We start from the raw sequence: 18505 nt of genomic DNA, 5'->3' as shown, positions 1-18505 counted from the left end.
ATTTGGTGACTGTGCTGACCTCTGGTGACGTAAGCAATAAGGTACGAGAGGCCGTGCTGTAATGGTGAATAAATCACGGCTGAAGGGCGTTGTTAGGCACGAGCGGAGCTTTTATAAAACGGTTACCACACAATAAAAAAAAAATATCGAAACCAAAAATGTATGCATTGAAAAGATCGTTGAATGATGTCCTTCCGCTAAAAAATAGTTCCTGACAGTAACAGTAAACAGCAAGAGAATGCTCCGAACATGCCTCATCTAGCTTAAATAAAAACAGAGAATATGAGCTCTTATCATCTGCTGTGTCATTTATTGTTTTAACACCACATATGATACTTTCCCACACACATACATCTGCTTATCTCTCAGCATGAGAAAAACTTCAGTTTTTTCCGTCTTTATCATGTACAGTATGTGATATGACACATACTATGACACAGTGCTATGACAAACTCCTGTGCTCCACTGTGCTCTGAACAAGCAAAAGACGCATGACAGTAGTGTTTTACATTTTTCACTTCTGTGTGTAGTTTGGCGTGTATGCGGCTAATTATTTTATGTTTATGTTTATGTAATACAATTTAAAAAAAAAGTTAAAACAGTATTCAAGTGTTTGCTTTTGCAAGATGTGTGTGACGTTTTGTATGTTGTGTGTTATTTAAGTCAATTGACAGTAAAATTTAGAAATTAGGTTGCATATCTGATCAGCATGAAACATAAAATTAAAAAAAGAATATTAAAATAATTCAGAGTCAACGTGAAATATAAGTTAAATATAAGAGAGAAGTTTGTGCCAAATTCCTCAACTTTGTATTGGAAACAGCTTTGTGTTCTACCAAAATGTCTAGGTTGAAACAAAGAAAGATCTCAGCTTATAGAAGAGGTTAAGGCTGTATCTGTAGGAATAAACAGGTTAACATTAAATAATGTATTGAACAATAATTCAATGTGACCACAGCTTTATTAGAATACCTAAAAAAAAAAAAAGACTGATTTTTCTACATCAACACTTTACACACTCCATCCCAGTAGGTGGTGTTATTGTTTTATTGCAGGATGAAGATTTTTGAGTTCAGTTTATTATGAAACTCAGCCTTACATTGGTCTTATCTGAGGACAAAAGGAATCAGTTTAACCACAGAATCCAGATCACACCGACGTTAAACTTTCTATACCATTGAACGGAAAGTGGGTTTTGAGAGTTACCGTCCTGTTGCCTGCTGTCCACTACGTGATTGATGAAGGCTGTTCTTCCTCCTCCGCTCCACCTGTAAATAAAAAAATTATAATTTGTGTGAATACTTAGCCAACATTTCTGTTTGGCAACATCTCACCAAAAATCCCCGTTCTCAAACATTACTGTTCTCAAAGATTTAAAACTTACATTTTTTATTATGTGCTTATATTCTCAGAGAACAGAGTTCATATTGAATATGTGATGAACATTTTAGATTCTGGTTACAGACGTCACATCATCATATTCATTTCTCCTCGTAGACACAGTACTATAGTAAAGCTCTTCTGAAGATCCTCACCTGATGCTGACTGGTCCTGTACTGCTGATTTTACAGGTTCCTGGGCTTTAGAAAAGGATGTAATCCATCCACCAAAGCTACTAATGAGGTTCACACCAGCTCTCCAGCTAAACCAGTGTTCTCTCTCCAGGCTATGAGGAGGAATTAGAAGAGAACACGTTTCAAATTAGCAACTTTTATCAAATTAGTAATGACTTTTTTATTGTTTTTTTTCTGTTGGTGTTAGCGTGACTACGACAACTAGATGTTTACTTACCTCAGTTTACAGTTTGAGTCTCGTAGCACATCATTGAGCTGCTTTGATTTTCCTATTTTATTGTTACTCAGATCAAGCTCTTTTAAAAACTGCAGTGCTTTTGTTTGAGCCAAAGACTGAGCCAAACAAGCAACATCTGTAATGCCACAGTCATTTAGACTAGAAAGAGACAAACAGAAAGACAGAAGAGAGATAATATTATTTTCACCTAAAGTCCAAAATGATCTTTCTAAGGCGTAATCATTTACCTCTGCTAAGCAAAGTGTTGTGGCCAAAATCAGTCATCTCAAAGGAAGAGATAGAGTTTAAAATGTCTTAGTTTAAACTGTTGAAGGATTGCTAATCATTTTGATTCTTGTATTTGAATGTTCCTCACCTCAGTCTCTCCAGTTTACATTTTGAATCCTTCAGTACGTCACATAAGTGATTCACTCCTGTGTTCTTCAGTTCATTCCCACTCAAATCCAGCTCTCTCAGGTGTGATGGGTTTGATTTCAGAGCTGAAGTCAGGATGAGACACTGATTCTCTGTAATACTGCATCCACACAGACTGAAGACAGACAGAGAAAGAATAATGATTTAGATTCGTAATGTGACTAAATCAATTTTGCACACAAACCATTATTTAGTTAGTCATTTTAGAGTTGAATTTACATCACTAAATGCACATTTGGCTTATTAAAAGTATAATTACTGAAAAGTACCATTAGGCCTGTAAAAACTATTATACTATGCCAAATTAATCTAGTCATTCACGTTATGCAAGTTTTTAGTCTGTTCCCACTTCAGTCATGTTTTACAGCAAATATTTTTGTCAGATTTCAGCATGTGAAAATTTACATTTACATTTAGTCATTTGGCAGACGCTTTTATCCAAAGCGACTTTATAGCTGTAAAGTTTAATGCTTTTTTAACGATACACATACTGAGCTATCAATCTATTATAAACGTTAATCTCACTGCTGTACATTACTAACACTAATATTTCCATCTTGCATTGTGGGTTCATCAGTAGATCACTGAGGTCTTTCACTCCAGAGTCTCCTAGTTGATTTCCACTTAGCTCTAGTTCTCTCAGGTGTGATGGGTTTGATTTCAGAGCTGAAGTCACAGCAGAACAACCTTCTTCTGTCATATCACAGCCTCTGAACCTACATAGAAATGAGAGTATTTTATTTTATTTTTTTAAGTTATAACATCTTCCTGGCAAACAAACAGAGAAGGAGATTCTTTATTTCACCAGATCACAAAACACATCACTAAGGTGAAAAATCATCCGCAAATATAATGTGAACTCAGGCTGTTTACAAGATATTGAGTACAAAGGCCCTGAGATATTGAGTCATTCTTCTCTCAGGTGTAAAAAGGATCTCAAAACAGCTGAGCAGCAGGATACTGATGCAAATATTCAGATGTTTCCCACCCTGCTGGGTGTGGTGTTGTAGAAGAGCATTGAGTGTAAGCAGTAGAGGTCTTCACGGAGGACCCGAGACCCGAGGACCAGGGACCCGTACGGGATCAGGTCTATATTTTAAATGGTCAGCCGGGTCAGGGTTGGGTCTCAGTCTATTACTTCGGGTCCCGGGTCTGTTTAACTTTGTGTGTAATACCTGAGTCGATCTGAGAATACCGCACCCTCCAGTGATCAGTGTCAGTCAGCATGCACGTTTTTTTGTAACTCGCAGTTTGTAAAATTAGGATGAGAAAAGTGTGAGTGGGAAATAAGGTGAAAAAAACACGCGTTACCTCAGTCACCAGAAGCAGAGTGCGGGCGGAGTTAATGTAGTAGGCTACTGCAAGCAGACGGTGATCATGGATTCCTTTATGAGTGATGCGAAAAAAAAGCTGAAACAAAACTGAACAGATGCACTTGTTATTAAAACACACGCAGTAAAGTGTAATGCACTTCTTGTTCTGTGAGTTTTTTTGCCGAGTCTTTATTACAACCAACAAAAAGTATCGTTATTGTAGGGTAAACGCAACAGTCGAAGTTGACTCGAGATGGAGAAAAAACAAAACAAAACAAAAACTGCGAAGTTGCATTAGTCATCCGTCTCCAACCGTGACAGCAAGTAGACTTTTAAAGCTGGAATAATGAGTGGATTAAGAAAGCTCTTTCAGCCGGCAAGAGAGAGGAACAGCCTAACATGGATGGAAGTTTATTGGCAAGGAGGATTGTATGCATCGTAATCAGGGAGAGGGCTACTAACAGTAGTAAGGGATTTTTTTTTTTCACAACTTGTTATTGACTTAATAGCAGTTTGCTGTGCAATATGTGCCGATCGGGTGCAGTCGGGTCTGTGTCATCCCAGACGGGTTCAGGTCCCACTTTCAAATGAAATATGGGTCTGGGTCGGTTCTGTGCAGCAAATCTTTGGACCCGTGAAGACCTCTAGTAAGAAGCATGTTTTCTTTTCGTCACTTATATTAACAGAATACAGCATTCACACTGGGAGCATGAGCTGTGCAGTTCTGCATCCCAGAAGCATTTCATTCACTAAAATGTGATGCTCATACTATCAAACCACCAAAATGAAGCATTTTGATTCTTGTATATGAATGTTACTGACCTCAATCTCTCCAGTTTACAGTGTGAATCCTTCAGTGCGTGACATAAGTGATTCACTCCACTGTTTTTCATTTTATTCCCACTGAGGTCCAGTTCTCTCAGATGTGATGGGTTTGATTTCAGATCTGAAGTCAGGATGAGACACTGTTTCTCTGTAATACTGCACTCACACAGACTGAAGACAGAAAAAGAAAAGACAATGAATCAGATCATTCATGTGTGAGTTATCATGAGCAAATGCCATACAGTCACTAATACACCACCAAATGTAATTGTAATAAACCATTATAATCAATAAACCAAGAAAGTAGCATAACTAGGATTTGAGGATACTAGTTACAACCCAAGTCTGGTGCATCTTCACACAGTTTAAAACATTTGTGAATTATCAGTGTATCTTCATATTGTGAAACGCAACAAAGTGCAGTGCTATACATGATCCATCTTTGGGTCTTGTTGTCTTAAAATAAACAGCTAAACAATAAACTTTAATCTAACTGCAACTGCTGTATGATGTTACTAACTCTAGTTTTTCCAGTTTGCACTGTGGGTTCATCAGAAAATCACTGAGGTTTTTCACTCCAGAGTCTCCTAGTTTATTTCCACTCAGGTTCAGCTGTCTTAGATGTGCTGGGTTTGATTTCAGAGCTGAAGTCAGAACAGAACAACACTCATGTGTCATATCACAGTATCTTAACCTGCATTGGGAGAAAAGAAACAAACACTTCATTGTTTCACTCAAATATCAAAACACTTTTTTCCATGTATGTGAAGATCCCTCACCCCAATCTCTCCAGTTTACAGTGTGAATCTTTCAGTGCATCACACAAGTGCTTCACTCTTGTGTTTTTTAGTTCATTCCCACTCAGGTCCAGCTCTCTCAGGTGTGATGGGTTTAAACGCAGAGCTGAACTCAGAAGATAACAGTGTTTCTCTTTAATACTGCATCCACACAGCCTGAAGAGAAAAGAACAATGACTCAAATCCATTATGATACATCACACTTTTAACTGCTGTAAAAATATAATGTTACTAACGCTAGTTTCTCCAGCTTGCATTGTGGGTTCATCAGTAGATCACTGATGTTTTTCAGTCCAGAGTCTCCTAGTTGATTTCCGCTCAGGTTCAGCTCTCTCAGGTGTGATGGGTTTGATTTCAGAGCTGAAGTCACAGCAGAACAACCTTCATCTGTCATATAACAGTATCTTAACCTACATTGGAAGAAATGAGACAAACAAACTCTTCATTCTGTAAAGTTATAGCATCTTCATAACAAACAAACAAACAGACAGAGAACAAGATTATTATCCAAATCACAAAATCACTAAGGTGAAAATGACTTTACAAGTCATTGAGTACAAAGGCCCTGAGATATTGAGCATATAATCATTCTTTGTTTGGGTGTAAAAATAAGTTCAAAACAGCTGAGCAGCAGAATACTAATGCAAATATTCAGACAGCTCCACACAACTGGTTAAGGCCTTTTCACACTGAACGTGAAAATTCGGCATGTTCTGAATCAAAACAATAGATTCCTATGGGGTTATTCACACCTAGCTCGATCATTCGCGACGCAAAAATGCAGGGATTTCTTTCATCCTGTGTGTTCATTTTTACCCCTGTTGTGCCACGATGAAACGGGCCGTCCAATTAGATTTGAACTTAGATCACATGCCCGTGGCAGCTGCTGTTGCACAAAAGGCCGACAGTGGTGGCGTGGTTTCGAAAACTAGTGTAATCAAACACAGAAGAAGAGTATTCTGAGAGAAGTGGATGCTGAGTTCTTGTTACATGTTCTTTATACAAAATATAATTTCTATTCATTTTCCACTGAATTATGTGGTCTGAAGAGCACTATTGATTTTCTTACATGTGCACGAGTGTTTGAGTCAGAGCGCATTCACTCTAGATCTGTCAAGCAGTATCTCCTACCCTTCTGTATGAAAAATAATTAAGAGAAACATTTTTCTACACATGAAATATGAAAGCAAATAGACATGATTGTGACAATATATTTTCTGTATGCTTTTTATTCAGATCATGGCATTTTCTTTATTTCATACCAATAAAGGATGTTTGTGACAAATGAGAAGCAGGTGTAGCATTTAATCAATTATAAAACATACAAAGAGTGCATGTCTTCCTATTATCAACTATAGATCACAACTGGAAGCTATAACAAGCACTCAATGATGGTTTAAAGTGGGTTTTAAGCAAAAACATTAATAAATCACATACATTTTCAAGTGTAGATTGATGCTAATTATACATCTTATTATTTTTGAGATGTATTCTTCCAAGCATTATAGATAGTTTGTGCTTACGGTGTAGAACCAAACTTTATTTATCTTAATTTAATGCTGTACATTGGGCAGCGGACGATGTTAAATCCATATGTGACCCTGGACCACAAAACCAGTCCTAAGTCGCTGGGATATATTTGTAGCAATAGCCAAAAATACATTGTATGAGTCAAAATGATTGATTTTTCTTTTATGGCAAAAATCATTAGGACATTAAGTAAAGATCATGTTCCATGAAGATATTTTGTAAATTTCCTACTGTAAATATATCAAAACTTAATTTTTGATTAGTAATATGCATTGCCAAAAACTTCATTTGGAAAAGTTTAAAGGCGATTTTCCAGATTTTCAAATAGTTGTATCTCGACCAAATATTGTCCAATTCTAACAAACCATACATCAATGGAAAGCTTATTATTTACTCAGCTTTCAGATGATGTATAAATCTCAATTTCGAAAATGTACCCTTATTTTTGTGGTCCAGGGTCACATATACAAGCTACATATCTGAGGAAAAATACATTGTTAGTCAATGCCACCTAGTGTGCAGGTGTGAATTGGCAGAAAGCGATCAATCTCTTTGCGCTCTGTGTGAAAGTACCGTTTGTCAGCGATTCCCCTCACTTTTTCGCATTGTGCTCTGTGTGAAACAGCGTTTAGTTTCACTTCACATCAAGAACAGAGTTTTTCTTTTCTTGCCAGTGTCACTCTTGGCTTGTTCACTGGGGAAAATGTGTTTATCCATAACATGTTTAATCCAAACATGTTTTGGAAAGGTAGCTCATTTGATTTGTTCAGAAACAGACACTAATTGTTGCAAGGTAGCATTTTCACAAATCTTCACCCTTTTTAAAGGGATCCCTTAAGACTTGTATGGTTTAATATAATGTAAATTATGTCTCTTACTGAAATATGTAGTAGAAACCCCATTAAAGATTGACGTTATTTTTTTTTTTTTTAAATCACATTGTTTTATACGTATTTTGGACTATGGGGGGTGCCATTATTCTGATGATGTATAATGGTTGCACTGTGAGCTACTGCCGCTACCTGTTGCTATTTTTACCACAACACAACTCAGAATAGACAACTCGGAAATTAAAATACTGATATGATAACCACAGCTACTGAAAGAGCTTACAAGTGGCGATGGATATAAGTATAGGTTTAAACCAAATGCTGTACCATCGATTTTTCCCAACAAGGAGACTAAACACCCCAGATATCAAGGGAAATCCGCGCTGAGAAACTCCTCTAGTGGCCGCGCGTCATGATTAGCGTCGGCATGTTTATATCCTAACAGATGGCATCTAGCATTTCTTGTCTCAGCCGTTTGTAAGCTCTTTCAGTAGCTGTGGTCTACTAAAAGACTCAAAGCCATCAGGGCTAAAGTGGAGAGAAAAAAGAAGCGGGTCTTTAGGAAGTTTTATTCGTCCACAGGCATCTTCCCATTCTTTTCTCCTCTTCTTATTGCTAGGAAAGCAGTGAAGTCTTACATTGCTTCTCTTGTTGCCCTTTGACTGAAAATTACAACCAAAAGCCACCCAATGTGGTATCGTATCAGTATTTTATTTTCTTAGTTGTGTATTCGGAGTTGTGTTGCGGTAAAAAGCGTCAGTAGCTCACTGAGTACAACCATTTGACGCCATCGATGCAGAATGTACTGTGCACATAAAATAATGGTGCCCCCCCATAGTACAAAAATGATGTTGATTTTTAAAAAATAACATACATTTTCATGGGTTTTCTACTACATATTTAAATAAGAGACATCATTTACGTTATATTAAGCTATACATGTCTTAATACCCGGGGATCCCTTTAAAAGGTTCTAAATCCCAGTTCTTAATGCATTGTGATTTTAGCACTCAGCTAGAAAAGACATTATGTTTATAGCACAGAATATTGAATATTTGGGAAGTCGTGGCCTAATGGTTAGAGAGTCGGACTCGTAATCGAAAGGTTGCGGGTTCGAGCCCCCGGCCGGCAGGAATTGTAGGTGGGGGGAGGGAACGTCCAGCGCTCTCTCCACCCTCAATACCACGACTGAGGTGCCCTTGAGCAAGGCACCGAACCCCCAATTGCTCCCCGGGCGCATGGCTGCCCACTGCTCCGGGTGTGTGTTCACGGTGTGTGTGTGTGTGTGGATTTGTTCACTACTCACTGCTGTGTGTGTGCACTTGGATGGGTTAAAGGCAGAGCACCAATTTCGAGTATGGGTCACCATACTTGACAATACGTCACGACTTTTTTTTACTTTGATTGTAGTAATAAGTGAAATTACTACCCATTTACCTAAAATCCAAGTTCTGGTAAATTATATTAAATACTCACATCAGTGTGTTGAGTTTACAGTGTTTATCCTGCAGTAGAGCAGCGATCTGATTCACTCGTGTGTCTCCTAGTTCATGTTCACTCAGATTCAGCTCTCTCAGGAGTAACAGGTTTTCACCCACAATTCCAGTCACATACTGACAGGCTTCATCTGCAGCAGGACCCAAAAACCTACAGAAGAGAAGATGAAGCAGAATTCAAATCGGTTCTAAAATAAACTTAGTGTAATGAAAAAATGCAGCCAATTCTGATGGGGAAATCAAATGTGAAATGGTTTATCCTGAATTCATTTAGATGTAACAGACTGAATTTATGAAATAATATTACTATAAATAATTTGCCTGTGTATTATTTATTTTGTCTTTGTTTCATCTCACCTCAGTGTCTTCAACTGGCAGTTTGGATCCTGTAGTAAATCATTGAGCTGCTCCACTCCTGATTGTCCAGGATCATTTCCTGTGAGATCCAGCTCTATCAGGTGTGTAGGGTTTGATCTCAGAGCTGAAGCCAGTGCTTTATAACCTTCTTCAGTGACATTGCAATTAGAGAGTCTAGACAAGGAATGAAAAAAGTAACATTTAGCAGAATAATCAGTTATTCTAGAAAGTTAGTCAAATGCAGCTGAGCTTCCGTTTATCTTATCTGATGTGTTCTATGTATTTGACTACATTAAATCTGTTTATCATATAAAGTGTTAGTTCCTCTTCAGAAGACCTAGATTAAAATCTCGATTCATATGGATTACTTTTTTTACAATTTTTCTTTTTTTTTTTTTTTTTTTTGATGCTTTTGAAGCATCAAAGTTTTGGTTGCATGGACTTTCAGTGAAGGGACTGAAGTCTCTTTTAGATTACATTAAAAATGTCTGTGTTGATGAAAGGAAGTCTTGAATGATGGGTTTGGAATGACGTGAGGGCGAGTAATTTATAAACAGAATTTTCATTTTTGTGTGAACTGTCCCTCAAAGTCTTTTGCATACTATCCATATTTTAAACATTTTTTAAGAGATAAAATTAATTAAGAAATAAAATGGAAAATTCATAATTTGTCATTTAAAACACACAAAAAAATCCCATATATGCACTTTATAAATCATATCTTAACAAAAAGCTTACCTCAGTATCTCCAATTCACACTTCATATTCTCCAGTCCAGTGCAGAGCAGCTTCACTCCTGAATCCTGCAGATTATTATTGCTCATGTTCATTTCTTTCAGAATGTTATCTGATCCAAGAACTGTAGCCACAGCTGAACAGCTTCTGTCTGTTAAGTTACAATCATTCAGTCTATGAGAGAAATTAAATCACATCGCAGGATTAGACAATTAATTTGCTAAATACAAATATTAAAATAAATTTTTTCACCTATTACTTACACATGAACGGTACTGGCATTACTCTTAAAATAATAGTATTCTCTGTTTTATTCTCTTCTAAATAATAGTATTCTATAGAATTTTCTACATAATACACATACAGTGGTGTGAAAAACTGTTGGCCCCCTTCCTGATTTTTTTTTTTTTTGCATGTTTGTCACACTTTAATGTTTCAGATCATCAAACAAATTTAAATATTAATCAAAGATAACACAAGTAAACACAACATGCAGTTTTTGAATTAAGTTTTTTATTATGAAGGGAAAACAAAATCCAAACCCACATGGCCCTGTGTGAAAAAGTGCTTGCCTCCTAAACCTAATAACTGGTTGAACCACCCTTAGCAGGAACAACTGCAATCAAGCGTTTGCGATAACTTGCAATGAGTCTGTTACAGCGCTGTGGAGGAATTTTGGCCCACTCATCTTGGCAGAATTGTTGGAATTCAGCCACATTGGAGGGGTTTCCAGCATGAACCGCCTTTTTAAGGTCATGCCACAGCATCTCAACAGGATTCAGGTCAGGACTTTGACTAGGCCACTCCAAAGTCTTCATTTTGTTTTTCTTCAGCCATTCAGAGGTGGATTTGCTGGTGTGTTTTGGATCATTGTCCTGCTGCAGAACCCAAGTTCGCTTCAGCTTGAGGTCACGAACAGATGGCCGGACATTGTTCTTCAGGATTTTTTTGGTAGACAGCTGAATTCATGGTTCCATTTATCACAGCAAGTCTTCCAGGTCCTGAAGCAGCAAAACAGCCCCAGACCATCACACTACCACCACCATATTTTACTGTTGGTATGATGTTCTTTTTTTGAAATGCTGTGTTACTTTTACACCAGATGTAATGGGACACACACCTTCCAAAATGTTCAACTTTTGTCTCGTCAGTCCACAGAGTATTTTCCCAAAAGTCTTGGGGATCATCAAGATGTTTTCTGGCAAAACTGAGACGAGCCTTTATGTTCTTTTTGCTCAACAGCGGTTTTCGTCTTGGAACTCTACCATGCAGGCCATTTTTGCCCAGTCTCTTTCTTATGGTGGAGTCATGAACACTGACCTTAACTGAGGTTAAGTGAGGCCTGCAGTTCTTTAGATGTTGTTGTGGGGTCTTTTGTGACCTCTTGGATGAGTCGTCGCTGCGCTCTTGGGGTAATTTTGGTCGGGGGCAAACACTTTTTCACACAGGGCCATGTGGGTTTGGATTTTGTTTTCCCTTCATAAAAAAACCCCTTCATTTAAAAACTGCATGTTGTTTTTACTTGTGTTATCTTTGATTAATACTTAAATTTGTTTGATGATCTGAAACATTAAAGTGTGACAAACATGCAAAAAAATAAATCAGGAAGGGGACCAACACTTTTTCACACCACTGTGCATATATACCTAATAAAATATTAGCATTACACTTTAATAAATAAATAAATAAATAAATAATTTAATCATACCAATGTCTATAGATAAATATGTTTTCCAGATGAGTGCAAAACCATGACTTTATTAAATGACTTACAAAGCTCTTTTGGAGGTTTTAATGACTGCTGATAGTCTAAAAAGACACTCGTCTGATTTCTTGAATTTCTGTAGATCAAACTCCTCCAGCTCCTCCTTTGATGTCAACAACACAAAGGCCAACGCAGACCACTGGGCAGGTGAAAGATCAGCTGATGAGAGACTTCCTTTACTGAGGTGGGTCTGAATCTCTTTCACCAGAGTTTGATCATTCAGTTCATTCAGACAGTAGAACAGATTGATGGATCTCTCTGGAGACAGGTTAGAGTCAAATTTCTGCTTGATGTACTCAACTATTTCCTTGTTGCACTTGTCATTGCTGTCTTGCTGTGTCAACAGACCTCGTAAGAGTAGCCGATTGGACTGGAGTGACAGACCGAGAAGGAAGCGAAGGAAGAGATCCAGGTGTCCATTGTCACTCTGAAGCGCATTGTCCACTGCAATCTTGAGCAAATCAATCATGGCTTCATTTTTATTTTTGTGCTCTGAAGACTTATGAACAAACACACTTTTCTTGTTGATGTCTAGAAACAGATGTGCATAAAGGGCTGCAATAAACTCTTGAATGCTCAAGTGAACAAAGCAGTACATGGTACCAAGAATGATCCCTGTTTCCTCTTTAAAGATCTGGGTACACATGCCTGAATACACTGATGCCTTATACACATCAATACCACAGGCTTCCAGGTCTTTTTCATAGAAGATCAGGTTATTTCTTTCCAGATGATTAAATGCCAGTTTCCCCAGTGAAAGAATGGCTTCTGTATCCCAGGAAACATCTGGTCTGTTTTCTCCATCATACTTTCGTCTGCTCTGCAGGATCTGAAAGCGGAGAAAGTGTGTGTACATTTGTGTCAAAGTCTTGGGAGTGTCTTCAGTATTTGATTCCTGCAGTGTTTCAGAGGCATCATCAGCCTGATCGTTTTTCACATTATTTCTTTTCTCCTCCAAAATGTTCTGGAGAACAGTGGCTGAAATCCAGCAGAAGACTGGGATGTGGCACATGATAAAAAGACTCTTTGATTGTTTAATGTGATCAGTGATTTCTTTGGCTAGATTCTCATCTGTGAATCTTTTTTTGAAGTACTCCTCCTTTTGTGCATCATTGAATCCTCGTATCTCTGTCACCCGGTCGATACATTCAGGAGGAATCTTACTGGCAGCTGCTGGTCTGGTGGTGATCCAGATGAGAGCAGAAGGAAGCAGATTTCCCTTGATGAGGTTTGTCAGGAGAACATTCAGAGAGGCAGGTGATGATACATCAGACCACGTCTCATTACCTTCAAAGTTCAGAGGAAGATGACATTCATCCAAACCATCAAGGATGAACAAGACTTTGAATTGATTCCTTCTTGTAAGGTTCAGCCTTTTTGTCTCTGGGAAAAACTCATTTAGAAGACCCATCAAGCTTTGTTTCTCTTTCTCCTTTAAGTTCATCTCTCTGAATGGAAGAGGAAATATGAAGCTGATATCCTGATTTTCTTTTCCTTCAGCCCAATCCAGAACATATTTTTGCACAGAGATGGTTTTTCCAATGCCAGCAACTCCTTTTGTCAGTACAGTTCTGATCTCCTTGTCTTGTTCAGGTGCTTCAAACAAATTTTTGCATTCAAGTGGTATCTCTTGTGATTCATGATGCCTGGAAAAGGACTCAATCTGTCTCACTTCATGTTCAGTATTGACTTGTTCACTACAACCCTGAGTGATATAGAGATCTGTGTAGATGTTATTCAGAACTGTTGAGTCACCATGTTTTGCAATTCCTTCAAACACACATTGATACTTTTTCTTCAGATTGCATTTTAGCTCATGAATGAAGAACAGCTCATCTAAACAAGAAAAAAAACATTTTTATCCTAATTTTCTCTCCATTTTATAAGTGACAATCTGACAGATGGCCATGAGTCTCTTACCTTCTAGAGTATCAGCAGCTTCATCTTGCTTCATACTTCTAAGGAAGTGGAGTGTGAGATCGAGAGCTGCTTCACTGATACTGCATCTATTCTCATTAAAGTCCTTCACAAAGTATAATGTATTCTCTTTTTGTAATATTTTCTTAAACTTTTCTAACTCATTCTTCAGAAATGTGATTAGTTTGCTCTCAAGATCCTAAAAACAAAGCAAGAAAAAAAAGAGGGACAAAACAACAAATTATATACCAAATCTATCTATCTATATATATATATATATATATCTCTCAAGTGCTGCATTTTAACTTTGGTTGAGTGTGTGTGTGTACATTATCACATATATACATATATACATATATATATATACATACAGTATATCGTGACGAGTCGGCTGCCTCCCCCCTTATTATCATCACCACCCCGTCCCGTATTCGCTGCCCTTCACCAGGCTCCCGACGGGAGTGGGTGTGTGAGAGAGGAGGGGCGCTAATACAGCTAGGGCTGGCGGCGTGTGATGAGGCGCACCTGATGTGAATAGAGCCTCATCACCGCCGCTGTTTAAATGCTGAGCACGCCTCTCCTCGAGAGACCGGTCTCTTCCCCGTGCATGCACGCTGGTGTCCTCGTGGGTCCAGGAAGGGAGCGTTGAGGGATTCCCGCACCACCGGAGACGTGAGCTGCCGGTGTTGTGCCGAATTCTGCACCCCTGCCAGATTATGCACCCCCTAGTATTGGTAGGTTTAGGAGTAGGTGTGGGGGAGGGGTTAGGATTAGGGGTGGGGTTGCGATTAGGCAATCAGGCAGCGACTTCAACGAAGGGGTGCATAATCTGGCAGGGGTGCAGAATTCGGCACAACACCGGACCCGTTTGACGGGCCAGGATGCCGGGCCGTTCTATCTCCCGGAAGCGCCGCGGGCAAAGGATGGATGATGCCGCTCAGAAGAAGCCGCCGACCCACGCGCCCCGGTCCCGAGAGGGGAGCGCGTGCGGCCACCAGACTCCGCCCCTTACCTGGACCCTTCCTTCCAGAACACTGCCCTCCTTCACAAGTCCGTAGCACGAAGAGGACACCAGATCCCCTGTTTTACCCCCCTTTGGACACTTTATTTTGATTATTGTTTAATAAAAACCTCTCCGAGGCCTGACGCCACACCCACTGTGTCTGTCGTTTGCTCCTCCCGCCACAATATATATGATACAGATACTGCACACACACACACACAAAATCCAAGTTAAAATGCAGCACTTGATTCAATAAGCTATTAACATAAATGTGTTTTCCTACCTGGAAAATCCACAGGAGATTTTCTTTGAAATTATTTTGGTTCCTGTGAGTCTGGATGCCTGAACCTAATGTCTCATATAGAATGCTAGTTGGTAAAGGAAAGAAAACAAAATTTTAGGCATAATAGTAGAGAAATCTCTTAAAGGGTAAGATCTGGGTACCTAATTTGTTTTTTGTTTGTTTTTTTTAGCTCATTTTGTTGAGCTTTATTTGATTGAACAATTTTAATTTAGTTTTAATTATTTGCATATAAACATTGATCAATGAACAATTACGTTCTGAAGATGAACAAAAGTCTTGGTTTTGGAATAACATGAGCGAACTATGAATAACTTGATTGAACTATGCATTTTAAAACTCTCTTATTATAATAAGCAAAAAACACAGAGGCTGGTGTATAATTGCAAATATATGTGTATAACTGCTGTGTTGACAACAGGTATTTTAACCTGCTGTGCAGCACTTCAACAAGAATTAAATGGGTACTACAAAAAATATAATTCACTTCAAATAATATCAGTGTTTGGATCTTTCGCTAATGACACAAAGTCAATATATTCATACATTATAATTCATACACACATCAAAATACATCATCTTGAGTCCTTCTCATGTCTCAAGATGATGTATTTCTGTTTGCTTGCCTGGTGTCTCGGTAAGTTTACGCACCCTAGTGGCGACCTAGAAAGACACATTACTGTAATGTAAAACACATGAAATACCATTTGGTAGATGATGTTTTTTTCTCACTGAAATTCGGTGGGTCATGATCTTTTGACCAGTCACTCTTCACAGACACAGAGCTGGACACATGTGAGCCTGATCGTACACTAATGACACAAAGAGCAAAACACATTACTACAGGAGATACTTAACTCTCATTTGAAGACATTTGATGTTGCAAATTAAATTGTGGCCAAATCTAAAGACAGTAACAAGGCTAGTAACATGCTGGTTTCTCGTCCTGAAAGATTTTTCCACTTAATCGTAAGTCACAGATGAGACTCATGAACTGCATTCTCCCAGCAGCTCACCCTGTTTCAAAACACTTGGCACCTTGCTCAAATCTTTCCATGTTTTTTCTGCCACAATAGAAACGGCCCCTTCTGTCAATCTGCGCAAGTAGAACAAGGCAAAAGGGCACACCAACTATTTCCTGCATTCCTAAATTTCCCACCTACATCATTCCTGAGTGTTTATTCCATGAACTGAATTCATCTATGAACTCACACAAACTAGACTAAGTTTTAAGGTTTTTCCCCTCTCTCCAACATCACTGAGTCTCACCTGGTTTATAGAGTTTAACACACAATATGTCTTGATTGGAGACTTCATCCTAATAACTGCACCTAATTTCAATTTAACCACAAAACCTGAAAGAGTCCAGATGTGTTTTTAGAAAATCAACTAAAATACTAAAAACATTGTAACTAGTTTTATCAGTAGCCTTTAATACTGAATGTACTTGTGAATGAGTGGCTGAGAAAGGGAACAAAACAAAACTTCTCAAAACATCTACAGCCATGGAAAATCAGTACAGTATGTTATTAAATGTGACAGTCTTACCTCTGTTTCTCTGAGAGACTCATCTCACAGGGAGACTCTTTTCCTCGCTCCTTTGACATACTGCAAAACATTCCATTTAGTCAAAGCTGATTTTTTTTTTTTTTGTTACATGCTTCTTTGACAAGACCAGTTACATGCAAGCACATTCATTATATATTGAGGTTCGTCTGTCCAAATCAAACGGTCTGATTTACTTTGGATTTGACATAATCACAAAACAACAGCCTAATAAAAACCGAATGAGGAAATAGAGGGGAAACACATTCAGAGAAATAGCATCGTTTTAATTAAAATTTTTATTTTAATATCCGTGGCCTACAAAAGTAAACTAATCCCCATCAGGTTCTCATCCGTAATAAAAACAGGCTACTCTAATCCGAATCTAAATCAGTATATTACATTCCGTCTGCTTCGCCAAATAACTGTAATCGAGGAGGTGCTCAAACTTACATGCAAAGGCTTTCAATGTTTTTCTGTCTTTTGCGCTTGTTGCTTGTCACGTGGTACGATTACAAAACAAAGTTGATGGAGACATAAACTGTTTATGTGTTCCTAGACTTTGTGAACGATGAACAGCAACGACAGCCAATCCTGCGTCTTTATTTTCCAAGCCTTTCCTAAATTACGGTCTCGCGGAGTAACATTACAGTTTCGAGGTTTAACGGAGCTCTTCTCAGCGCCGACAGAACTCATCCGCTTTGGGGTACTAGCCAGTGTGTATTTTATGGATGATTTAAGAAAATGACCAATGCAATCATCATGATATTAAAGTATAGCAAAGCAATATGCTTTCTACTTAACACACTTTTTTTTTTACTCAGCCAGTGACCCTGAAAGCGTCCAAACTTCATTTGAACCTGAATGAAAAATATTGTTGTCGCCCGGTGCTCACCTCCTGTCATTTTTATAAAGTTAAGGTTTTCTCAAATTAAATAAAATAAAAGTACAATTTGTATTAGGCCATTTAAACATGTAATATAATATTTAATTTAACATATGTGAGATTGCTGTGATGCAGCGTCAAGAAACAACATCATCGATTCTTTCTGTAGGAAACGTCTTCCTTTAATGTTTATGCTCCAGTTGTCTATCTTTTTAAATACCTTATAATATCACCTTAAAAAACAACATATTGGCGAATAAAGACAATTCTGATTCTGATAATATTACAGACTGGTCATAACCAATAACTCATTTTCACCAGCAGAGGTCAGTGTCACCTCAGATCTGATCATCGACAACAGCTCATTTATGCTTGGATAAAGAAATTAATATTTAAAGAGCCTTGTGCAACATTTCTCCAATGCTTCAGGATTTTCTCTTCTAACTGATTCTCTATTTTTCCTTGTTTCCTTGTTAGATTAATATATGCACCTTAACTGAAACTTTAGCCAAATGTGATCAGTAGCGATCACAAGACAATTGATTATGATTATCCATTCTGCCATATCCTCAGAAGCTATATATTGGGTCTGTGATACTGGATATCAAGATTAAAATAGTTAATCATTTAGACAATAACACTACAATCCCAGACACCTCATTCAATCTATGTTTGGGGTAAAATATTATTTATTAGGCATTTAAAAGATTTAAAACATAGAAATCCCCAAAAGTAATCATGATATAGATGTAATCATTGCTCAGATATATATAAAAAAATGAAATTATTCTTGGTACAAACAGATTCAATGAGCCAAAAGAAAAAAAAGACAATAAAAGTTGTTGATTAAATGAGTAACAAGATTAAATGATAAGTTCATGGACACAAAAATGATGTGAAAACAGTTGAGACAAAACTTTCCAGATTTAAAAGACAAAGAACATGAAAAGGAAATACCAGATAAATGTCTCACTTAAAA

General features: G+C 37.9%; 1 protein-coding gene across 3 annotated transcripts; it reads right to left on the bottom strand.

Annotated features, from left to right (window-relative positions):
* Positions 1–284: 284 nt before the first annotated feature.
* Positions 285–17348, bottom strand: LOC306874984 (NACHT, LRR and PYD domains-containing protein 3-like). 3 transcript variants are annotated; one of them, XM_079425329.1, is made up of 19 exons: positions 17094–17343; positions 16644–16703; positions 15800–15907; positions 15078–15162; positions 13795–13990; positions 11883–13710; positions 10113–10283; positions 9375–9548; positions 8998–9168; positions 5398–5571; positions 5144–5317; positions 4885–5058; positions 4362–4535; positions 2769–2942; positions 2168–2341; positions 1792–1950; positions 1536–1666; positions 1207–1268; positions 293–1110 (listed from the first exon to the last, which is right to left on the bottom strand). In XM_079425329.1, the coding sequence occupies exons 2-18, from the start codon at positions 16700–16702 to the stop codon at positions 1228–1230; spliced, it is 4167 nt and encodes a 1388-aa protein (XP_079281455.1). In that variant the 5' UTR covers position 16703; positions 17094–17343; the 3' UTR covers positions 293–1110; positions 1207–1227. The 3 variants fall into 3 exon arrangements, with proteins under 3 accessions (XP_079281454.1, XP_079281456.1, XP_079281455.1); XM_079425328.1 differs by having other exon boundaries at positions 285–1268; positions 17094–17348; XM_079425330.1 differs by having other exon boundaries at positions 285–1268; positions 11883–13596; positions 17094–17238.
* Positions 17349–18505: the final 1157 nt, after the last annotated feature.

This window comes from Barbus barbus (genome assembly GCF_936440315.1).
Source record: "Barbus barbus genome assembly, chromosome: 9".
NCBI classification, from domain to species: Eukaryota; Metazoa; Chordata; class Actinopteri; order Cypriniformes; family Cyprinidae; genus Barbus; species Barbus barbus.
Note: the sequence above shows the minus strand (reverse complement) of the source record. Positions and strands in the feature narration are given on the sequence as shown.